This window comes from Peromyscus leucopus, chromosome 11 (genome assembly GCF_004664715.2).
Source record: "Peromyscus leucopus breed LL Stock chromosome 11, UCI_PerLeu_2.1, whole genome shotgun sequence".
NCBI classification, from domain to species: Eukaryota; Metazoa; Chordata; class Mammalia; order Rodentia; family Cricetidae; genus Peromyscus; species Peromyscus leucopus.
The window spans coordinates 1,330,374-1,356,396 of record NC_051072.1 but is presented as its reverse complement, the minus strand read 5'-3'; the positions used below and the strand labels follow the sequence as shown (position 1 = coordinate 1,356,396).

The 26,023-nt window shown below is 40.6% G+C and overlaps 1 protein-coding gene across 1 annotated transcript in view; it reads left to right on the top strand.

Annotated features, from left to right (window-relative positions):
* Positions 1-26,023, top strand: part of Sema5a (semaphorin 5A) — a 466,375-nt gene that overhangs the window by 424,801 nt on the left and 15,551 nt on the right. The window contains 2 exon segments of the mRNA XM_037209370.1: positions 18,176-18,401; positions 21,634-21,852. Of these exon segments, the coding sequence (XP_037065265.1) occupies positions 18,176-18,401; positions 21,634-21,852 (445 nt within the window).

Below are 26,023 nucleotides of genomic sequence, written 5' to 3'. Positions count from 1 at the left end.
AGATAGATAGATAGATAGATAGATAGATAGATAGATAGATAGATAGATGATATCATGTCCTTTAGCCAGAATTTAACATATGAGTGTTTAAAATGGAAACACAAATACTGCCCCATTGGGATTGGTTTAGAGTTCTGTAATCCACACTATCTAATGGCATTGAGCAGATGCAATGCCACCCATAGCCCCTTGGGACTTAGCTGGCTTGTTCCAGTCCTCACAGCTCTCCTGCTCTACACTGGGCCTTGTCTGTCATTCTCAGCATTAGTTCCCAGCTTGACCAGGGGAACTGGGTGAGGAAGAGCCTGTTTCAACCCTAAACAACTGTAAATTTGTAAAATTCCGGCAATTGTCTGATACTTTTTCCAGATTGGGGGTTTTGTCTGTCATTGTTACAGCTGTTTTTGTTGTGTTTTGTTTTGGTTGGTTGGTTGGTTTATTATCATTGTATTTTTTTTGTTTGTTTTGTTTTGTTTTGTTTTTTCCCCAAAAATGTAACTGATGGACCTCTTAACTTGACTTAAGCCAGTGTTATTGCCATTGACTGATGGTGAAGGAGAGGGTAAGTGGGTCTGTCAGGACACCTGAGCTTACTGCACCTCCTCCTTTGTTGGCTTTTATTTGGAGGGAAACTTTAGGCACAAGTGCCTAGGGAAAGGAGAGAGGCAGGAAGGGGCTTTCTACATGAACATCTATAACATGACTAGCATTACAACAGAGACTTTTCCCAGTCTGGCTCATTGTATGACAGGCATTTGCTTGTCAGTTCTAAATCATAGCTATGTGTCTTTGACTGTTTCCAGGTCAGTTCATGGGAGAAAGTGGAAATGGAGGGGGTAAGAGAGGGCAGAACTCTTGTGTGTTCTTGTGTGTTCACTACTAGTCTTAGTGGTCCAAGATGCAGAGCTCCTGGAGAGTGCAGGTTCCCAGGTGCAGGTATCCTGTCTCTGTGGCTCACTTAACACTCATAGCATCTCCCAGTGCCTAGCATGAGGTAACTGCACAATGAGTGATTTGTTAGGTGTCATGTGAGAAGTTAAGGTTGAAATGCCCCTTGTTTGGGACCAGTAGAGCAAATCTGAGGTCTTTCCAGAGTATCCAAGCAGCCATTGCCTTTGTAAGGAGGCATGTAGACAGGAGTTGTTGCAACATTTTAAGTTGTATGTGGATAGCTGCCTGGTTTACATTGTTGGCAGCCTTTGGGCACCTTTGGACTATGGTTAATGCATTAGATGTTAAAAAGCTGGTGCTACTAATTAACAAAGCTAGCTGCAAGAGCCTGAGCAGAGAGAATTTTGTTTGAAAGTAAAGCATTTTGTAACAAGTGTGGTTTGACCAGCAAGGTCAAATAATGTTGGCTCTGGGGATTAGGAGACATGACTGGGAACACACCTCATCTGCAGGGTTGTGTATGTATTAAAACACATCTCTTCTGCCAAGTGTCCCAACACCACAGGCCTAGGTCTTGGCAACAGTCAGCATGTTCTAGAACAAAGGTTAAATGCCCTTTCCTCTGAGTACAGACAGCCCCACACAAATCTCCTGACTCTAGCTCCTACCCTCTCACACATCTCCACAAGGGATCTCCTCTTATGTGGTATAGACTGTATATATCTTGCATAAAACCAATTTACCAGGTTTTACATATATGTCTATACACAGAATATATTCACATTTCACTTACATTCATATTCATGATATGTTTGTGGGTGACAAAATGGACAAATGGATGCTATGTAAAGAATAAATCTTCCAGTAATAACACTAAGAGGGAAAATGCTGTGGCAACTTAAATAAGCAGAGTAAATGTGGAAAAAATTCAACCTCATTCATAAGAAGCTACAAACAAGAAGCACAATAAAGAGGAAAAGTAGCTTCTCCTACCTCATGAAGGATGCCTATGAAAAGTTTACAGCAATAGAAACCTGTCAATTCAAGAAAAAAGAGGTGAAGTTTCCTGCCAGTACTGCCAGTATTCACTGCTAATACTGGAGCCCACAGACAACTCAGTGCATCAGGGGAAAGTAAACAGAGTAAGAGTGACAGTTGGAAGAGCTTATCCAAGAGGATACATATCCTGCTAGCTCTTTTGCTCATATCTCAAAGGCTGGAGACAATTAGGTAATGGCTGTTCATTAGATGCCATGTGTCATTCTATATTGTAGTCTCTGGTGAATGGGAACATGCTGAGTCTCAACAAGTCACAGTTTGTAAGGGGTTTCTAAATGGATGGACTTCATGACTCTTCCCATTTAACCCACAGAAGCTTTATCTTTGTTTCTTTGGACTGTTTGAAGAGTTACTCGGTACTTCCCAAGCTGGTGGGTACCATTGAGAAGTGATCATAAGTCACCCATTGAACTGTGGTTTGTCTTCTGGTGTCTGGACCACATTAGCATCATGTTTGACTAAGGAAGGGAGAGTTGTGAGTGCTGATGCTTGCCAAGTGTCTGCTGATAAATAGCAAGTATGCAGTGCTTGGCTAGGAATAGAGGAATGAGAAACAGATTGCCACTATCTGAATCTCAAAATCTATGAAGGAGATGCCTGTGCAGACAGATCACTGAGCATTATTTCTTCCCAATGGTCTAGATAACTGTGGTAGCATGCAGAAGAAGGGAACTTTTCAAGTAAATGTAAGCAAGAGGGTTGAGATTACAAAGAAGACAGCAACATCAGCAGAGTTGCAGAGGCCTGAAGCCACAGCATTTCCTATAGCTTTTGAAGGTAGCACCAGTGAGCACAATGGTCAAGAGGACAGGAAAGACTGAGATATAGTTGAGCAGACCTTTTGAAACATCTGGGATATTGAGCAGTTTGGGTTATACCTCACTAATAATGTGAAGCCACAGAGATGTATAAATACTAACACCAATGCCTGTCATGACCTAGAGCCAATTTGTGCATTATGCCTCTCTCTCTCTCTCTCTCTCTCTCTCTCTCTCTCTCTCTCTCTCTCTCTTCTCTATCTCTATCTCTATCTCTATCTCTCTATCTCCTCTCCCCCTCCCCCTCTCCTCCCGCGTGTGTGTGTGTGTGTGTGTGTGTGTGTGTGTGTGTGTGTGTGTGTGTACATTTAGACTTTCCATTGCTGGTATCACCATGGATGCTCATATATTTCCCATTTGAACAAACCTAATATGTCTCTCTGCTAACATTTTTAATGTTGCAGTTAGACATGGATTAAAACACTGTGTATTGCAACCAAGTCCTGAGAAACATTCTAAAATAACAGAACAGTTTACTGTACCACAAGTAAGCATTTACATCTCTAGTCACACTAACCAAGAAGGTTTTAATTAATTTTTTATATTTGTAAAAAAATTAAGAAATTTATAGGCACTTTAATCATATTTTTATTTTAATCATATTTTAGAGCATATATTGTTTTTCATCACCACCCCATGAGAATTTTGTCTAAATGGATAGCATTGAAACAAATGAACAAACAAACAAACAAACAAATACATTCAGTACAGTTGCTTAAGTTTTGCAGTGTTTTCACAGAAGACAGAATATCAACAAAGTTACCCATAATCAGAACTGGGTCCTTTTCTGTAGACCTGAATGACTTAGAAGGAAAACATACACCTACTTTTCTTAAAGAACATCCTTGAACAGGAGATTTCTGCTCATATTTCCAGGTTCGTATAATCTTAAATGAGTGACCAGCCTTACAGACTTTATGCTTTAATATATGAAAGTATGTATGTGTGCAGAGCAAAGATAAGGGAGAAGTCTTATACAGCTGAAAATTAGGAATATACTTACAACAAGCATTATGATAGATATCTGTGACTAAATTATGGATTTGGAAGTCTACTTAATTATTTAACCACCACTTTATATTTTAGGAGTGTAGAGTAGAAATATTTCCAATTCATATTTAAACATAAAAATCCATCATGTAGAATAGCCTCTAAACATTAATTTGGACAATTATCCTATAGGAAATGTAAAGATCAATAAGCTGCTCTATATCATTGCCATATGCAAAGTGTTTTAAAGTCTGGAAGTACTTAGTGTATAAATTTGAGTCAAGCATCCTCAGCATCTTAAGTACATGCATCCTCTGTGAGAAAGCAGCTGCATCAAAGATGGCAGCCTGGCATTAGTTCAGTGAAGAAAGCAGGTGATTGACAGGGATCTTGCTGATTCACACAACAGGGCAAAGACTCAGGTGCCCTCACATCTGGATATCTGACTTTCCTTCTGAATCTTGCTCCAATAGATTTAAGCATCTATTTTCTGGTGGGTGATTTGAATGCAAAGTGTTCCCCATAGGCTCTTACATTTGAACCTTTGATCCCAGTTGATGATGCTATTTGGGGAGGTCATAGAACCTCTCAGAGACAAAATCTTGCTGGAGAAAGCATTACCAAGGTCTAGCTCTAAGGTTTTGTAGCCCTGCTTCACTCCCTCTTCTCTGTCTCTCTCTGCTTCCTGTGTAGAGATGAATCTACATAGGATTCTCTCTGCTCCCTCAATGCCCACCGGACTCAAACAATGAAGTGTAAGTGTTTATGGAGCATTTATAAGGGACTAGATATTGTAATTCACCTAGGGACTTTAAAGCATATAGGAGGATATGCATAGTTTATATGCAAACACTATGCCATTTCATTTCTCATCCGAAGATGCCTGCATCTCTGAAATGAAATGGGTTAATGACAAGAACAAAGACTAAATGTCATATGCTGTGACAAGTGTAAATTTTAAAATATATTCAGTCTGAAGCATGGAACCTGTAGCTATCAAAGAATGGCTGGAATGAATAAGCTCAACCCCAATGTAGCCACAAAGACTCATGGTGGAAAGAAAGAATTGCACATCCTAGAAACAGTGCCATCAAAAATGCTCAAGTTACTCTATTATGATATTGTCACTTCCTGGAGGCAGACTACTTGGTATCAAAAAAATCATCTCCTGCTGGCAGATCATACCCTGCTCTCATCTCACAGAGGAAAGCCAAGAGCATGATGATGTGGAGAGGGAGCCCCACTCAGGACAGTGGTCATAGAATTAACCGTGACTGTCTGTGGTGACTGTGTCAGGTTGGGCCACCCTCACACTTTTGTGTTTCCATTTGGATCCCTGCACAGACATTTATCAAGCTTGAATTTTTATAGAAATCAGATCTCTAATGATTTTACCCTCATGAAATGAAATTCATAATTATTCTCAACTATTTTGGTGGCTTACTACTTTCATTAGAGGAACCTGTTTTCTGAGATGAAGACTTAAAAGTTTCTCAAGATGCCAAAGATTATATGAGTTTTTTCCATTAGTTTTTTGTTAGCATCAATCATGGCAAGGTTACTCAGCCAAAACTGGATGCTCAAGGCAAATAAAATAGTGACTGCATCCCATCTGGGCTGTTGGGATTGAGGAAGAATGTATCACCAAGACATGAAAACAGGTCTGACTTCTCAATATAGAATCCTGGGAGAAGTACTGCATGGGATTCTCTGTAGTTTTCGTTACTACAATATCAAATGCTTCTTCCATATTGATTCCTTAGCATACACCTCTGCAGCTCACCACACTCTCACACATGTTCCTGGAATATATATACATAAAATATACATTATATATAACAATGAAATGTAATATATATTAACTTTTAAAAAATTTATTCTTTGTGTCTTTAACATCATACATCTTGATCCCATTCATTTTCCAATCCCTTTGTATCTGCCCTCTGTCTTTGCAACCTCCCCCCAATATAAAATAAAATAATATTTTAGAGAAAATAAAGAAGAAAAGAAAAAAGGGGAAATCAATCTTGTCATGGAAGCTGTAGTGTGACACAGTGAGTCACGTAGTAAACCTTTTTATCCATATATCTTTACTTGCAAATGTTCATTGCAAAGATTCATTGGTCTGGTTCAAGACCTCTGGTTTCTTCTACACTATCAATGCTGAGTCCTCACTGGGACTCTTCTTGGATATCTTGTTGTCCGGTGTCATGGAAATACTGCAGCTTTGGGTCTGCAGGACCAGCCCCTTTATGTGCTCCAGCAGATCACAGATGGGGTGAATGTTGGGCTGGGCCAATTCATAACCCTGGTTCTGGGCCTGGGTAGTTGCAGGATTGGTAATCCCTCCAGGTCTCCATTGTCCTCACAAGGGTGAGCTCTCTGACATTGTCCTGACTAGTTCACCTCTTGCAGCCATGAGCAAGGGAGGGACCAGTTCTCCTTTCACATCCTCAAGGTTGGCTCTCCCTAACCTACACCATCAGGGACATCTAGACTGTGTTGCTCAGGCAAGGTACAGGGGCCATCCTCCGGACTGCTGCAGCTGGTGGTGAGCTCTCCCACTCTTATGACCTCAGGGCCAGCTTTCCTACCTGTCACAGGTGGCAAGGGGTTGTTGGGAGAACGGAGGCATCTCTCGCCATCCAACACCACCATGTGCCAGATGAGGGGTGAGCCAGATCTCCCATGCTCACATTCTTGGGGTGATTCACCTGCATATATTTCTTTTTATTGTTAATATTTAAGACCCTTTGAGTCTGTAGCTCAGCATTTGTCACATAAGAGATTTCCCAAAAATGATGAAAGAGAGGTGTATGATGGATCAATTCCTGAAAAGCAAGAACTTTTATTTTCTTAAGTGTTGTTAAAGAAAGTATCATTTGGGCAGTATTACTTGAGCTTTTAGTTTGAAAAATATAAGTTTATATATTTGGATCATTATCTGTAAGTCCTGGCAGGGAAAATTGCCAAAGCAATAGGATTCTTGGTCATCAAAGTCATTTATAACAATAAAGTTATTTAAATATTCTTATTTTAAAAGAACATAATTTCCCATAGTAAAATTTCCAAAAGAACAAAAAGAAATGTAATTCCATGGGATTTTTTCAATAGAGAAATATGCCAAATTTAAAGTATGTTCTTAATTTTCCAAATAATTTAATCTAGCATAAAACACCAAAAAAAGTTCTAAATGTTTCCTAATAATGAAATGCAACAAGGACTTGACCTTAGCTGTGGAGACTCAAGATGCATCATTCATGATGTGAAGCTTTTAGATTAAATAAATATTCCTACTGCTATCTCTTAGCACATGAAATCTTTATCTAAATTATGAGCCTGTAAGAAGACAGCTTTATGTAAACCCAGATGAGAGTCAATTTAGAAGACAATCAATTTCTACCACATGATCCCATCACAGATAGAGTGAAATGATTCTCATAGGAACGTGGGTGCAAGTTAAATTTAAACTTGCTTTCCCAGCTAGATAAATACATTCTGCTATATGCAGCCCTTGTGGGATAATCTGTGTTATTGTGACAACCTGCAGTTTTTTGAGGTAGTTGCATCTCCAGTCACCATGTCCGGAGAACACCCAATAGTTTTATATTTGGTGTGATGTGTCTGCTTCTGGGCAGCTGGGCAGAACAAAGGTGCTGTATATACCGGGCAGTCTGCTATTTGGTAGAAACTCATTATTGCACTTGACAACTGCAAATAGCAAATATATTGTTCTTTTTATGATGTTTCACTCTCTTTTTACAAAGGAGACAGCTGAGGTCCGAGGTTTTGTGGAGTAGAGCACTGGACGGAAGCTGCTAGGCTTTCCTGTTCGTCACAGATAAACTTAGGAGGGAAGAAAATTTCATAGTAAAGACTGACCAACCTTCCTTCTTTAGCAAACTTGAGTAAACTTACTCGGAAGAGAAAACCCATTGGTAGGAAAAACTATGAAGTGCCACTTCCCTACACATCCAGCACTCACGGGGAAGTCATAAAGGAGGAGAAACTATTTCAGATGGCTTTTCTTATCAGAATGTGGAGTTAGTAAGCTAAGAATTTTATGAAGAAATGCCTCCAATCTCAGTTATGAAATTCTAGATACATTGAGCAGGAAACAGTAACTTCTGTCAGCCTCAGTCTATAGGGCTATACTCCTGATCTTTGTTTGAGCCAATGAAATCAGCTGTGGAACTAGCCCTACAGCAGCATCACTAGTCCCCTGGAGAACTTGTTTATCTTAATGTAGCATCATGAGTGGTGGCTCTTAGCTGAGTTGCTGTAGTCATGGTCCTGATTTGACCCCGATGGGCATCTCTGAGAACAAATAGCTTCCGTGCCATCTCCATTATTTCTCATTTTAAGAATCCCACATATCTTTGTCTAAGGCAGAGTTTCTTATTCTTTCTTTACAAAAGTTGTCTTTGTGTATAGAATGGGGTTGTGGAGTTAGAGGAAGGGAAACAGCTGGGGAAGGAGACGAGATATGATAGTAGAGATTAAGTTGATAAGAGTATAGTATGAAATGTCCATAATGAAGGCAATTGTTTTTTACACTTAATAAATGCTAACAAAGTCAAAAAATCTTTTTAGTGTTTCTATGGCACTGATTAGTTTTGCATAGACACACAAATTAGTAAAAGCTTTGGGAATGAAAGCTTGGTTCTTCAGAGAGCAGAAAGATCTCCCTCTCGTCTACTTGTAGGAGACCATAAATGTTGTAACCTAATAAAGGAAGCTACTATGTAGCATGAATTCTAAAAGGTCTTATTGATAAAATCAAACCCGGAGCCAGGTATTGGGGTGAATGCTGGAAGATCAGAGAAGCAGAACAAGCCACAACCACCTCACCTTGCCAATTCCTCAGCTGGTCTTGTTTCCTCAGACTGGAAGCCTCTGTGTCCTCATCCAAATGGATCTCAGCTAAACTGTGCTTCTCGAAAGCCTGAAAGCTTAACCAGCTATAGTTCCTGGTCCTCACGCCTTAAATGCCTTTCTGCTTTCTGCCATCACTTCCTGGGATTAAAGGGCTCTTGTTACCACACCTGGCTGTTTCCAGTGTGGCCTTGAACTCAAGTGATAGGATTAAAGGCGTGTGTGCCACCCTTTTCTGGCCTCTATGTCTAGTGGCTTTTCTGTTCTCTGACCCCAGATAAGTTTATTAGGGTGCACAATATTTTGAGGAATACAATATCACCACACTACTACCCATCATCATCACCGTCATCATCACAGATCTCACCAACATTCTAGGGAAGAGGGTCATGCAAATTGTGGGGCCCATTGGAGAGGAACCTTGAAGGCTTCTTAGAACCGGTCTCTCACAGTGTGTGAGTGGCTGCTCACCAAGAAAGCTCTCTTATGACCAGAGCTGTGGCTCAATAACCAAGTTGTCAAGGAGCCAATGACAGATGAACTGTTATAGAGCAGCTGTTTCTATGGTTTCATGTCAGATTGTCCAGCCCATTGCATCCAAACACACAGCTGTTTACAACTGAAGAAATGAAGAAGGCTGTAGGTATGTGGAAGTGCTCACAGCCAACATTATTTTCTGGTAAGAAACTATACAGGTTTTGGTCTGGGTTTGTTTATTTCCTTAAAATTATCTGGGGTGATGGTCCCCATGTATTCTTTTAAAAACAAGATCCAAGAGAGTCCTGCCAAAGCCTCGTCTCATTAAACAACATTACCTTATCTCATATCATTCAAAAGCCGTCAAAATTCCACATCAGGATGATTAAAATTTGTGCAGGCTCTCAAGTAGGTGTAGCATACTGAACATTTCCCCAGAAAGAATGTAAGCATCCAAAGAAAGGGAGAGCATCTGAGCTCAAGGTCACCAATTACTTCCCTCAAGAGTAGGTGTTCACTTTTACCCAAAGGGACTTTCTCATCTCATTGCAAGACATTTGCCAGAAAAAAAAAAAAGAAAGAAAGAAGAAGAAAAGAAAAAGAAAAAAAAGATGTCTGCATCTTTGATTTTCACTCCTGAGACTAAGAATTTAAAGCCAATTTTAGTGAGAGAATAAAGTAGATAGATAGATCTTCTCATTTGAGATGTAAGTTTGTAGAGGCAAAAGCACCTACAAATCACAGCCTTAGCAATAACGAAGGATTCCAGCAGCACCATTGATTTTCTTATTCTCTTCATCTGTCTACATCAGTAGTACAGAAAAGAATGTCTAAAGCATCGTAGGAAAAGGAAAACCAGCTTACTGTTATGTGCACACATATATATTCTACTGCACATAGATATATGCACAGGTGCACACACACATACCCTACATCCTTTTTAGGTAAGTGTAACATGAATTTCTAAACAGTCTTATTAATAAAAAAAAAAAAACTCAATGCCAGCTACTGGGGTAAATATGAAAGATCAGAAAAACAGAATAAGCCACAGCTAACCTCACCTCACAGACTTCTCAGCCAATTCTGTTTCCTCAAACTGGAAGCCTCTGAGTCCTCATCCAAATGGATCTCAGCTGAATTGCTGCTAAAAGCCTAAACACTTAAAAGCCTCTGGTTCCTGGTCCTTGTGCCTTATATACCTTTCTGCTTCCTATCATCACTTCCTAGGATTAAAGGCGTGTGTTGTCATGCCTGGCTGTTTCCAGTGTGGCCTTGAACTCAAGTGATAGGATTAAAGGTGTGTGTGCCACCCTTTTCTGGCCTCTATGTCTATGTAGTGGCTGTTCTGTTCTCTGACCCCAGATAAGTTTATTAGGGTGCACAATATATTGGGGGCACAATATCACCACAGGTAAGAAAACATAGGAGTTTGTATTTGTTATTCTGCACCTGAAAGAATCCAGACTGGCTACTGGTAGAAGATGAATGCATATTTATGGACATGCTTAGGTGCTAGGCTTTCTCACTCTCTTTGGGGCCACTGTAGTGCCCATCACTCCCATGTTCTACCATGGACGCCTATGAGGTGTTAGGCTCAGTTCATCCCTCTCTTGAATGGCTCTCCCAGGTTGTGCCATGGAAGCAAGCAGGCCCGAGAGACTGCCTTACAGATAGATAAGCGACACAGTGAAGGCCTAGGAGGGCTAGTGCGGTATACAGGCTGTGTGTTTTTACAACTGTACTGACATGTTTATTATGTCTAAGAGTCTTCCGGTGGAATCAGTAAGGCCTTTTAACTGTAAAACTATTCCATCAGCACCCCCCTGGCTTTTTGTTTCTCCTTTTCTGTCTTTTTCTTTCCTTGCTACTCCACCTGAGACTTCAACCACTGCACTGAATAAGAGCAATCAGGGTGGGCATTCTTTTCTCTTTCCTGGTTTGAAAGCAAATATCTTATATTTCCCCTGTTTAATATAGTGTTGGCTCTGGGTTAGTTGTGGAAATGAAAGTGAAATTGAGACTAGGGGAAGATTCAAAAGGGAGTGTGTGTGTGGGGGGGATGAGGTTGAAGTTGCTAATTTACACTTTGTTTGAAAAATGCCAGCATGATACCTAACGCTTCATGTGCTAATTTTAGATTATAAAGCCTATGAGTCATCATAAGGTATACTGCTGCCCAGGGGGACTCTAATCAAATGTTGATACTGTGAGGGATATGCAAAGTGTGGGTGGTTTCCCATGTAAAATCATTCACTTTTGCCACAATACAATGTTCACATTTTCTTTGTCTTCCATTGAGCTTCCCTGGCTAATAGCAGTACATCAAGAATGCAGGAGCAGCCTTTAGGCCCTGTACATCACCACTGTACACTAGTAGTGGGCACTGGGTTTAGTGTTAATATTGATTGTTTGGGTGTCCTTTCATGTTCTGAACCACATGCAAAGGCATGCACTTCGGTGTTTGGAGCAGCTGTCTAAACCCAAGACTTGGTGTATAAAAGCTTCTAGGCATTAGGAGATCAACATGCCTGAGCCCTCAGCTGGCAGGTGATGAGATGAGTTTTTAACATCTAATGACATCAGGAGGATTATACAGCGAGTAAGAACTTACCTGGGGGCTTGCTCTTCGACCTCCACTCAGTGATTTGTGAATTGCTCCAGTTCCAATGGAAGGTGATGGTGACTCCTTCATGTTCAGGTCCTGAACCAGCATGAAAATGCACAGTGGACAATGAATTGATTACCAATTTTGTGACCTTAAAGGATAAGGAACATGTTCACTCTTGCATACACATATACACGGGTGCTGTAGCATGAAGTTGCTGTGCTGGCTGATTATGTGCTGGAAAACAGCAGCACTTGTATAAGGACGAGATTGTCACTGTGACAGGCATGAAACATCAAATGTGCTTGCCTAGATGAAAAGGATATCGCAGGCTTTATACTTATGAAGCATTTATCTACAATAATTGAATGGATCTATTCAGTTTGAAACATCCACGTACTAAAGACATGAAAAATACTGTGATACCAACATATGTAAGGACTTGCTATGAACGCACACAGAATGTACACACATGCACATTTGTATTTGATTTAGTAAAGTCTTGTTAAAAGCTTTCACATCCACACCTTTGATGATGCACACTTGAATATTCATTCTATCCAGACTCTTCATCTGGTTTTGATGTCATATTACATACAGTTGTTCTCATGAAGTAATCTAGGGTTCACCCTATCCTTTGCAACAATCTCCAAGTACTATAAGCAATTAGCATGTCACTCTCATACTTCCTCATATCCTTCAGCTCACTGCTTAATATATTCAATCTTTCTTCTTGCATGTGATGCATATGAAACAAGGCTAGAAGTCTGCCAGTGTTATTGACTGCAGTTTCTGCATCAGTTTTAATTGACTGATTTTCATATACGTTATGTGTTTTGAACTTGTTTTAAACCATAATTTTAGAATGGTTGCTTGGCATTATAAGTTTGACCTACTTCTGTGATGACTGCTATTAGAAAAATTATACCAGAGTTCTTTGCTGGGAAATGGTTAAATTATGTAAATCCAGTTTGATGATTTGGCTTCTTTCTTTTACAAATATTCATTGGAGCAGGACAACATTTAGTCTCTGGTAAGTTTTCCTCCCTGAAGAAGAGAAATTCTCTCTGGTAGCTAAATAGCCTGGGGATTCAAAGCTCAACTACCCTTCTTGTGGGAGCTGGCACAATGTCCTACCAGGTGTTTGATCTTTTTGGATAGGGCATTCCTTCTCCTGTGTTATTTCTTAGGTCTTTCTCATCTCTGCGAACTTACTTAGCATCTGTTTGCTCACTTTCATTCATTTACATGTTTGAAGGGAGGAGCTGTCTGTATCTCTGTTTTTTTTTGTTTTGTTTTGTTTTTTGTTTTTTTTTTTTTAACAGGCAGAGATTTCCTGTCCTGTCTGCCTGCTCCCAAATAATCCACACAGCTTAATATTACTTATTAATGCTCAGCTGATAGCTCAGGCTTGCTACTAGCTAACTCTTACACTTAAATTAACCCATATTTCAATGTATGCTTTGCCACGTGGCTCATGGCTTATTACCTTATTTTCTACATATCCTGCTTGCTCAGTGGCTGGCTGGCATCTCCTAGCTCTGCCTTTCTCCTTCCCAGCTTCCTCAATTTGATTGTCCAGCCCAACTTTATCCTGCCTTGCTGTAGTCCAATCAGCTTCTTTATTAACCAATGAGAGTAAAACATAGTCACAGTGTACAGAAGGATTATTCCACAGCGATTCTCCCTTTTTGTCTAATTAAAAAGGAAGGTTTTAATTTTATCATAGTAAGGTTATATATAACATTTTTTTGTTGGCTGGTTGGTTGGTTTTGGTTTTGTTTTCATTGTTGTTTTGTTTTGTTTCCTTGTGCATATCTCTCCTTTCTGACTGTAGCCATTTTGGCATCCCCAGATCCCATCTACATCTCCCCAACTTTTTTTCACGTCTGAATCTGATATTCCTTTGCATTCCTTGGACCCCTGTCTGGGAACATCTTCAGAACTGTTGAAGTCATTCTGGGGTTCCTTCCATTTTTCACCATCATGTAGTAAACATTCTCTCACTGACTGATGTCTAGCATCTCAAAAAATGTTGTTTCATGTTACTTTTGAGAAAAGACTTAATTTCTGTTGCTCTATCTTGGTGGTGAGCAGGCCACTCAGTGACCATGTTAATCTGAATCAATTACTTTCCCTGCTTGCCTACCATCCTAGGTACCATTAAACTAATACAGAGAATTTCCTTTTAATCTTTTCTCTGTGGTCTCAGGTCTGTTGGCCTGCATAAGCACTCATGCTTTGGCACTTTGCTAACACAATTGAATTGCTTTGTTGTTTCTTTTATGGAGTCTAACTTTCTGTCTCTGCATGCCAAGTTTAGTTACTGAATGAGAACTTGATAAATGCACACAGAAACCACAAGTATTCCATATGAGCATAAATTGGTTTGTATATTCAGCTATTGATGAAATGACTTTCAGGATGCTTCTCCCACATTGTGCTGAGCATATGGCATGAAAATTCTTCTTGGATCCTCTCCATCTCTCTACTTTACTTTTAATCTGTAAACTCTTATAGATTTTTCAAAGGAAAAATAAACAGCAAAACAGGAGGCTCCACTTAACCATCTGAATTTGCTCCCCAAATTTATGCAAATTCCTCTTGAATAGGCTTATTCGAAGCATGTTCAATATAATTTACCCATTCACCAAGCAAATTGTGTAACTGTGCCTGATACTGGTGATGTGAGATAAAAATGTTAAGGTTCTTTTTTTCCCGAAAACTTGCAGTGTATTAATGGAGGCAGAATTTAGACAGAGAATTAAGGATTATTGAAGTGCACACCTTGTCTCTCTAACATGAGCCTGAAGTGATGAGCGATGGCCAGTCTTCTCCTGAAAGAGAAGAGAAGTGGTTAAGATGGGAGCAGGAAATGAACTCAGATGGCCACACTTACAGGATTTAGCAGAAAAGGGGTCAGAGGGGCAGCCAGGTGTCTCACAGGTTTCTGAATTAAATTTTTAAATGGATGGTTTTATCTTTACTGACTAAGATAGAGAATCCATGGGGAGCGCATTAGGAGGAATTTCTTAAAATTGCCACAGTAACTATTCTTATCTGTTAATTTCTACCAGAATAATAAGACTGGTGTATGGCAAATAATAACAATTAACTCCTTAAATTATTTTTAAAGAGTCAATATTTCTTTATTGTTTAATGGTATGCTAGTCATTCATGTTGCCTTCAAATTTGGATAGTCATTGCAGCAGTAAACCAGTAAAATGTCAAATACAGATTCAGTTAAACCATCTGAGGCTCCACAACTGTACTGAATTGCTTCCTAATTTGGGGAATTAAGATAAAACAGGCTGGTCTCACTGTTTCCTAGCCTTTCATAATTAGATAATTCACACAAAATGCAAGCTTGATCCAGCCTCAGAGGCTGGTGAGCCAAGTCCTGAGCTGCATGCTAAAGTTTTGAAGAGACACAAACATGGAGGCAGATGCAGTTGGAGACATAGATATAATGAACCCAAATTGATCCGCTGCAGTGGGTTAAACTCACTGCTAGGGATGTGTGACAGTCTGTCCTTCTGACACATGTCAACCCAGACACTGGCACCCACTTTCCAATGCAAGTACCAGCCACAGATTTCAAAGGTTTGATGTCACCTGATGCTAGGGATTGTTGGGAGTAATCTCATGGGTATAAAGACATAGCTAGTCTATGAGCAATATTGAAGCTGTTGGTGCTTAAGAACTGCACAGTTCACAAGTCAGCTCCTCGGATGCTTTTTTAAGTCTATGTTATCAAAGAATTCCTGAACACTTGCCCAGCCAAGATAACATGGGGCATCAGACAGTAGTGTTGTATGGTTCTTTCAATCCAGCACCCCTCATAATAGGCATGAAGGGTTGAGATAGAGGCGTCTCCCTCTCCTGTCTGATAGCCTCTATGCCAAGTGAAAGAGACAGTACACATGCTGCATCTACCTCCTTGCCCAAGTGGATTTATGGAATTTACTGGGGCTGTTTTTTCCATTTAGGAGGCAGCATCCAAAATTTTACTATCCACAGAGAAAAGTGAAGTCATCCGTCTTGGCAGTTTGGTTGGAGTGAGGATGGTGTGGACAGGCAAGAATGACTGTGGGTATTAAGTCTGAGAAACACCCACAGTGGTTTTACACAGTCTGTGTTAAATTCCTCTCATGTTACAAGCATAACTCCTGAGTATTTCTCACTGTAGAAAAGGAAGAAAAGCATGAGAAGACTACTTAGAATAATTAGAACAATGATAAGAGTGTATTAACCTTTCAGTTTAAGCTACTGCCACAGCATACATGGGTGACCATGTCTAGAAACTCACTAATTCTATATTTAGGAGATTAGTTTTCTAAGCCCTAACCCCAGAAACACAGAAAAACAAGAACCAGGTTTCATTGTTTTCAGTGGGAAAATAAATGACTCTAGACCGATGGAGAAGGACCTGCACAGAAAAGAGTTAACATAGCCACCAACGCAGACTTTGAGCTTAGAGGGATCTGCTTCCCACTTGCCTATTGGTTGGCATTTAGAAATCGTGTTTCAAGAATTTCCAGGATGATAAGAAAAGTTGGCTCTGCATGCCCAAACTATTTATGGAAACAATACCAAAAAGAATGAACTCAGAATTCCCCTAAAATGTAAGGGGGAGGGTAATTAAATAAAAAATAAGAGATAATAGATGAGATAGTCAAAGTTAAACCTAAGAGATCATATCCAGAGGATAGAAATTCCAACACAGTGAGGGAGGGGCATAGAGACCATGTAACAAAGCCATCAAGAAATTTTCTAAGACAAGAAAAAAAAATCAATTTATAAGTTAAAATAGTTTTCCGAAATAACCCATACATAGGTAGCTGATCAGCTAATGTTGCACTTCTCAGCTGTGTCACTGGGAGATAAAAGCACAGAGAATGGTCCTTTCTGAAGGATATTCATTCTCGACCTAAAATCTCCTCCAATATCTTAATACATGTAGATTGTTTGCATATAGATTAACGCCTGTAGATGTTACGTGAGGGTAAGGAAGCATGAGATGTTTGTCTTGAAGGCATCCTTACTTAAGAATGCCACTACAGGATTTACTCCAGGAAAAAGCCATAAGAAAAATGATGACTTCCTCAACAAGAAATAAAAAAAGAAAGGGAAGCCTAGCACAGAAGTGCAGAGCGTCCAGCATAGCTGTGCTTGCTTTTCTCTTGGTTTTCTCTGAGAATTTCATACATGAATATGTTTGTCTAGTCTACCCCAACTTCCTCCCCTTCACTTTCTCCCCCGTCTCCCCACCACATTTCCCTCCAAATTGTGTATGCTCCTTTTTTAGAGGGCCTGTTGTATCCACGTAGTGTTTGGTACATAAGTGTGAGTGTAAGACCATCTACAGGAACATGAGTAGCTTCTCATGGGTCACATCCCTGAATGAAACTGACTCCTTCCCCTAGCAGCCATCAATTGCCCATAGTTCCTCAGACAGGGGTAGGATTTCATTAGCTTCTCTGTCACCCCTGCTAGGATTTTGACTGTCTTGATCTTGTGCAGGTCTTGTGTGCACAGCCACATCCATGGGAGTTCATGAGTACAATGCTGGTGTTGTGTCCTGAAAGTGGCTTAGCTCTTGTTTTTTATTTGATTAATTTAAAATTTTACAGTATGGTCATAAGTAGGTACCTTATGTTGGTAGTTTTCTCCTAGTGAAATAACCTTTACTGCTAATTGGAGGAATTGGGACACAGAACTGCCTCAAAGGTCAACTATTTGCTCCTCATTCAATATCCATAGTATTTATGGCAAAGTAATAAGTAAATGTGCCAGGCACATTTTTATCACCCATGTCCTATTTACACCCCACCCAGACAGTGTGTCCCTCTTTATAGATCTTCAAATCTACTCTCTACTGAGCTCCCAAACCTTCCAACCTGTGGTTATATGTAGTCATGAAAGGATAGAGGAGAAACTGAGAAATGTCATAGATTAATAGGGGGACCAGAGGAGGAAAGCTTACATGCTGGGCATCATTTCCTGTGCTGTGTGGATACTCCTCCACTCCAATACTTGAATCTTCTCCCAAGGCTTCTAGTATTCATTAATCTCAAACTAAATCATCTGGAGTCTAAAGAGCATATTCTGGTTCTAAGGTTTAAATAAAAGAGCTAAACTAACAACAAGATAAGTGAGTAACTTACTAAGAAAAAGGAAGATGCCATTTTAGGAAGTTGCCATGGTTTTTCACATGCAATTTTATTTTCTCATTTTCATTGTCTATACAGCAGAAACCACCAGTTTCATTTGAAGGTGACTTGAAAACTAAGTGTCTGTTAAGTGACAGTTTAGCATAAGTATAGTTTTGATTTTGTGAAAGAGCTTTGAATGTCTTAGGCCCCAAAGTTTTGAAGACCTGTGGCATGTTGTAAAAGGAGTCTCCCTGAGCTGGCTGTGTGCTACAGGGTTAAGACATACTGTGCATTCTCTCCTCCAGGAGTACCAGCCTTGTAACACCAATGCATGCCCAGAGTTGAAGAAGACCACACCGTGGACTCCCTGGACACCTGTCAACATCTCGGACAATGGTGGTCACTATGAGCAGCGGTTCCGATACACATGTAAAGCTCGCCTGCCAGATCCAAATTTGCTGGAAGTGGGAAGGCAGAGGATTGAAATGCGGTACTGTTCCAGCGATGGGACCAGCGGCTGCTCCACAGATGGTAAGGAAGTTCTATGAGACCGGCCACTTAATGGAAAGCCTTTGTCCTTATCTCTAAGGAAATAGAAAAGTCATGGGAGTCTCTGTTCAAACTTTGTTGTGCCTATGGTAGATCCAAAATAGTTTGTGTGAGGTTTATTTAATATAAGAGAATATGATGAAAAGAGTAGCCGCCATAAAAATAGTAGCTGAAAATTAGATTCCCCCCTTTTAAAAACCTTAAAGTAGCCAGGCAGTGGTAGCACATGCCTTTAATCCCAGCACTTGGGAGGCAGAGGCAGGCGGATCTCTAAGAGTTCAAGGACAGCTTGGTCTACAGAGTGAGTTCCAGGAAAGCCAAAGCTGTTACATTGAGAAACCCTATCTTGGAAGAAAAAAAAAAAGTCCTGAAGTAACCAAAGACAGTAGAAGTACATTTCTTTATTTATACCTAAAGTGATTTTTCTGTTAAATAGCACATTGGATCCAATTATGCTTTAACCTAGTGGTTTTGTGCTGTGGGATGTCCTGTAACCATGAGCCACATGGCAAAGTATAAATTAATAGAAATGAGTTAATTTAAGATAGAAGAACTAGATAACAAGAAGCCTACCACGGCCATATAGTTTGTAAGCAATATAAGTCTCTGTGTGTTGGGTCTCGGTTGGGTCTGAGCGGCTGCAGGACTGGTGGGTGAGAGAGATTTGTCCTGACCGTGGCCAGGCAGGGCTGGAGAAAACTTCAGCAACAGTTTTGTGAATGTTTTGGAGAGCCAAGGCAGATGCAGCCCCATCCTCTGCCTGGCCTGGACACTGCCCATGGTCTGTCAGGCAGTTCTCTCCCTGGACTTCCTGCAGGAATGGTTGAGCCTTTTCCCCAAGCTTCATTATTTGCTTTGTTTTTCCTTTTAAAAAAAATACTTTTATCTGATTGCACAAAATACATTCTGGCTCTTAAAAGGAAAGAGACACTCATAGAGGAGTTCCCACAGGATGGCTTCATGAGAAGGGCAGTTACATCAGTGACAGAACATTCATAAGCATTACTCAGCACTCTGTGATTGTGATCGTCCTTGATTCTCCCAACATGAGTGTTGGTGCTCCTAGATTGGTGTTCAGACACAGGGAGGGTCAGATAGGTCACATTTATTTATCCCAGTCAAGCTCTAAGGGATGGGCTGCACTGCTCTCTGGTCACAGATCCCCATGCCTTCTCTGGGTGTGGATAGCCTGCCTGGATACCTGATGAACAACAATTCTTATAGAGCAGCATGCACTTCCAAAGCACTCCCCTTCATCCTCTGTATTTTCAGGTACTGACACATCTCAGACTGCTGATACGTACAGTTCAACAATACACAGCCCATTGCTTCTTAAAAGGGACACAGTCTACTCTGATGAAGGGTCTTATGAAAATAAATGTACAACTTAGAACTACAGCCATCACCTGGAAGAGGAGCAGCAGAGAACAGTCACTCTTGCTCTTTTTATAAAAACCTGCTGTTACTCAAAGAAAAGATTTACTTGGAAATTCCCAGAGATGAGAACAGGAGACCCAGCTGGAAAATGTGCATTGTATAAAGGGCAATCTTATCATTTTAATCAAGATTTTGAGATAGAATATGAGAATTCAAAGATGAATTTCAGATATTATTTCAATTTTTTCCCGTTATATCCTATATGACTATCTTAATTATATCCCATATAATGTCTTAAATACAGCTATGCCCTATAAAGTCTAAATGGGAAACACATCCTAAAATATTATTAATTGTTCATCTTAAATTCATGTTTAATTGGTCTTCCCTCATTTCACTTGTTGGGATGATGACCTTTTCATGAATTTACTTACACCATTATTCTGTATGGGACATGACATTTATTTATGGTGCCATCAAAGTGAAATGTTGAAAATGAAGCATGGTATATCTTTACAATTGACTTTATTTTCCTCCCTTAATGCATATTTTTATTCTTTCCATTCTCAGATACATATAACACCAAAGCTAGTATGTTTTAAATATTAATAGTATATATATATATATATATATATTATTCATGAAAATATGTTTTAAAAAATGATTTTATAAAAATTTATAAATTTTTGTAAAAGCACATTATACAAAGATAGCCTATATTTTATTAAAACTACAAGCATTGCCCATGGTGTAAAGAAATGTAAACAGTCTATGTTTTGATGGTTCTGAGTTCTGATGATCATCCTCACATGGTGTTATTGATGTCTTGAAAACTGAAAATTGAACACATGTGCTTCTGAACACAGAAAAGGAGCCTTGCCTACCATTGTTTCTTTATTGATAACCCACAAAACACTGGCCCGTTTCAAAAAGCTACTCCTAATGCCTTATCTTAGAAGACCATCCTGCCTGCACAGCACCAAACAAGAAGCTTGCCCAGGAATGGCTGGGGTGTTGGTGTTTGCTTGCTTGTGAGAACAATTGCCTACCACATGACCAGTGGTTGGTGAAAACATCACTATTCGTGAGACAATGACTGAATGGGTTTAATATCGTAAGTCGGGCTGCATCTTCTTCACACAAATTTTGACTGAGTCTGATTAAATAAGTAAAAATGCTCAGAGCAGGTTTGATATGCAAGGAGTCTTCAAAAAACAATTCACATATTCTTATAACGCTTGTCCATCCTCACCCCACCACTACCAGCACCCCTAATCCCTACTGTTCCATTTTGTTAGCAAGCATACGTGCAACATCTTAGGCAAGCTTATTCAGGGATGGGATCTGCGCAAGCTCTCTGGAGCAAACTGTTGCCTTCATGGTCTGTGATCCAAGAGGGATTAACTCTGATCCTTTTACAACATGAATTCACACTGAAAAGGTTAACTTTGAAGGCACAGGTCTAAGCTGTGCCCCCTTTTCCAGACAAATATCTTTCCTGTAGCCCCAGTCCCATGGTTCATGAGGACAGTTTGCAGTAGAATTCCTAAAGAAAGTGAACCAGGGGCATTCTTTAGCATCCTCTACAGAAGAGAGAAGAATCACCGACGTGAACTTGCTGATTGCAAATGTGTTGCCACCTTCAGATGGAGTACCACATGCATCCTAATTAGATAGTAACTACAGGAAAGAAGCATGAGTTCTAGGAGGCTGCCATTCAGCTACAGTGGGTTTGGGGCCTTTGAAGTGTGAAAAGGGTTCAGTTGACTACTAGGGTAATTCTGGACCTAAAGCGAACAGCCTACACTGCAGAACCACACTTTCTTTTCCTTGGCAGGTCTCTCTGGAGACTTTCTACGAGCTGGGAGATACTCTGCCCACACAGTCAACGGGGCGTGGTCAGCATGGACTTCCTGGTCACAGTGCAGCCGCGACTGCAGCAGAGGCATCCGGAACCGGAAGCGTGTTTGCAACAACCCAGAACCCAAGTATGGGGGCATGCCCTGCCTTGGCCCATCCCTGGAGTTCCAGGAATGCAACATTTTACCCTGCCCAGGTAAGTGGATCACAGTGTGAAAAATACTGGGAAAACTGTGTGCTTGCAGCCTTTAAGTGTTAACTGAAAGCCAGTGGAAGCTGCTGGAGACCTCCCTCACTTTGTCTTCGTTGGAGTTATTAGTCTGTGATGAAACACCATGACCAAAATAACACGTGGAAGAACAGGTTTATTTCACTCATAATTCCATTAACAGATTGTCATCAAAAGTTGCAGTGGCAGGATCTCAAACAGGGCAGGAACCTGGAAGCAGGAGCTGATGCAGAGGCCAGGGAGGGGTGTGGCCTCCTGGCCTACTCCCTCTGGCTTGATCAGCTTGCTTTTTGTAAAACCTAGGACCACCAGCTCAGGGATAGCACCACCCATTATAGGCTGGCCCTCCCCTGTCCATCAGTAGTGAAGACAATGCCCTACAGGCTTGTCTGTAGCCAGAATTTGTGGAGACATTTTCTCAATCGAGGCTCCCTACTCTCAGATGACTTTAGCTTGTGTCAAGTTGACATAAAACAATCCAGCACATACTCAGATCTTGTGGTCTAAGCCCTGTCACTAGTTGGTAAAAATTTTATGTGTTGTCCCCAAAATAAGTGTTAGACACTTTTAGGATGCAGATAGAACCAACCCCTTCAATATGACCTCTACCAAGTCCATACAGTCATGGCTGCCACAGTGCCATACCAGGGACACCAGCCTGCTGTGGATGTCCTTCTGTATAAATAAAACACTGATTGGCCAGTGGCCAGGCAGGAAGTATAGGCGGGACAAGGAGATAGGAGAATTCTGGGAAGTGGAAGGCTGGGTCAGAGAGACACTGCCAGCTGCCACCATGACAAGCAGCATGTGAAGACACCGGTAAGCCACGAGCCACGTGGCAAGGTATAGATTTATGGAAATGGATTAATTTAAGATACAAGAACAATTAGCAAGAAGCCTGCCAAGGCCATACAGTTTGTAAGCAATATAAGTCTCTTTGTTTACTTGGTTGGGTCTGAGCAGCTGTGGGACTGGTGGATGACAAATTTGTCAGGAAAACTCTAGCTACAAACGTCGCCCAATGTGGGGCTCGGACCCACGACCCTGAGATTAAGAGTCTCATGCTCTACCGACTGAGCTAGTTCCCAGTTCCATCTCGCCTATTGCATAGAGGGGCCCACCCCATGAATGAAACCCTCTAAGGACAGGTTTCTCTTCTGGCCACTAATAGAGCTATGTGTCACCTGACCTTCTCCTAGTCTCAGGCTCTTTAACACAAAGTCTTAAAGCGATTATAACCTTGTCCTGTGTACACCACCTTTGCCTTATGCCTGAGTAGAAACCCCAGGACTTCTGATCAGGCTCACACACCGTAGTGATCTCAGCTATTGCACAGTCATGGCACACCTAGAAATATCTGTGGATAATTGTCAGATGATGAGGGAACAAAGCACTGGAAAATTGGTCTTCCTTCCACAGAGAACACCATTGATTTGTTCATTACAAATAGTATAAATAAAATTTTCCCATATGGGCTGCCAATGCTCCCCCTAAGAGCCATAGACTATCTAACAGAAACCCAATAACAGGCATATATATGCCTCTCATAAATAATGTCAGCCTAGTACAGTCACTGATTCCTAGTTTTATGCTATGTTGCCATGCAGTGGCCACATCAGCTGAAGACATATAAACTAGAATCATAATAGGTAAACCAACCAGGGTACTGTGAGCCTAGTATTGAGGGGTAGGAAGGAGTTCATCAAATTGGCAAGCAGGAATGAGAAATCCTGTGCAGGAAAAACTTTTTCCAAATATTAGATACATTGGTTTGAAGAGAATAAAAATCTTAGCATCTATTCCTACGAATACATACAATTTTCTAAATTATTTGAGTAATAAACTTTCTTGTAAGAGTTTAATAAGCATTTGGTATGGAAAGGATAGGTGGATGGATGAATATTAAATGGAAGGATAGATGGATGTCTAGGTTATCTTTGAGTAGATGGATGGATAAATGATAGATAGATGAGTAGACAGATGGTAATGGATTGGTAAACATGTAGGTAAAGTTAAAATCAAGGTCCCAGCTTTGTTTTGATGCTTTTCCTTTTATAAATAACTTTTTTAATTTTTGAGATTATAAGATAATTATTCCATTACCCCCTTCTCTTCCCTCCCTTCAAGCCCTCTCATGTACCCATTGTTCTCTTTCAAATCATAGCCACCTTTTTAAAAATTTTATTGAATACGTTCATAAATACAACCTGCTCAGTATGTATGCTACTTGTATGTATGCTTTCTGGGCTGACCATTTGGTATTGGACCACCAGTTGGTGTGCTCTTCTCTGTGGAAAACTGTCTCTACTGCTTTCAGCATTGATTTGCCTATCGTTCTTTGTGTAACACGGAGGACTCGTGAGCTTCCCTCCTTCCACATTAAAAATGGTGTCATCCTCGTTCAGGTCATGTTTACGCAGCCATGTTGGTGAGATTTTATGGATGTAGTTTCTGACATTATTAGGAGACGCAAAGTTCCCCGACCTCACACTTAACTCCCTGATCCTTTTGCTCTTACAGCCTTTGCTCCTCCTCTCTCACAATTCTACCTGAGCCTTGAGTACAAAGTTACGTGGTAGATGTTATCCGTCACGACTGAGCTCCACAGTTCTATATTTTGATCCCTTGTGGTTTTCTGTAATAGTGTCTGTCTGTCTGTTACAAAGAGAAATTTCCTAGATGAGGGCACTACACTTATCTATGGCTATAAATCTAACTAGTTAGAATATAGTTGGGAACTATGCTGGTTTAGTAAACCAGTTGCAGTTGTACTAGTGGCAGTTGTATGTTCTTCAGGATCCCTGACTTCACTAGCCCTGGGTAGCTGGCTAGCTTTCCAATCCCAAGCATGATTTTCCTCTTGTTGAGTCAGCCTGAAATCCAATTAGAGAGCTGTTGGTAACTGCTAAAGTTTGTGTACCACCACTGCACCTGTAGGGTTACAGAATCATGATGTTCATTGTTAGGGTTCATAGGCATCGTAGATGAGTCAGACTACTGGTTGCTTGTCTCCTTTGGAAACGCTTATTGTACCTCCTGGGGTATCATAAAAACTAGTCCTCAGGGAGCAGACTTTTGGATCACATCAGCTCAGGTCCTGTGGGCCCTGTGTCTGAAGTAAATGTGTATTTTCAGAAATAGCAATTTACCTTACACCTCTGGATGGCAATCTGGGACAACAACAATAGTCTAGGATGTTTTGGGATTCTCTTGGACAGCCTGGCCAACAACTCAGGAGAGAGATGTTTAGGCCTGTTAATGGGTTTCTGTTAGATAGTGTATGGCTCTTTCAGGGAGCATTGTCAGCCCATATGGGAAATTTTTATTTATTCTATATGCATACATACTTACATGTATTATAGGTATTTGTAGGTATATATCTAAGAGTTATGATTCCTTATGAGTTTTCCAGACATTTTTCTATTGTCTTCCTGCTGTATTTAGCTCTGTCCCCTCTCCCTAGTTAAAGCCCCCATTTCCCCACTCCCCTCAGATCGCTTGATTCTAGATTCCTCTCTCTTGCTCCCCATCACCACCATTCCACAATGGCCCCCTTTTCCCCTTCTGGTTTCTATAGTTACTCCAGGTTATATACTCACATCTGGCAATGTGTAGTTAAGAACATCAGATGAGAGACAACACGCAACGTTGTCTTTCTAGGTGTTGGTCACACCACGCAACCTGAACTTCTCTAGTTCCTTCCATTTTCCTGTAACAATGATATTCAATGATGTCTTTGCTCCTACAGTTGTGCTTTTCCCATGAGGCCTTTATGCCCGAATTTCTCCAGCCTCAGGCTATTCCTCTTCAGACTACACAACTTTCCCAGTTAAACCGATGCTGAGATGCTGGGAAAGGTCGAGGAGTTGTTCTTTCCCACAGCCCATGTAGGAAAATTCCTCCCCCGGGTGTTTGGAGGCAGCGTGGGCGATATCACTAGATTTGAATCAGAGCTGTGAACTGGAGCCAAGGAGAATGATATGGGAATGCCAAGTTCCCTCCATCACCCTGTCTTCTCTAGACTCCAAACTTAATTTCTTGGGTCCATTAGTAGCCCATGTGGAGTCCTAGAGATGTTTGGATGTGATCCTGGTCCCTAAGGGTAAATGTTTCTTGTCCATTTTTAGGACACTCTGAT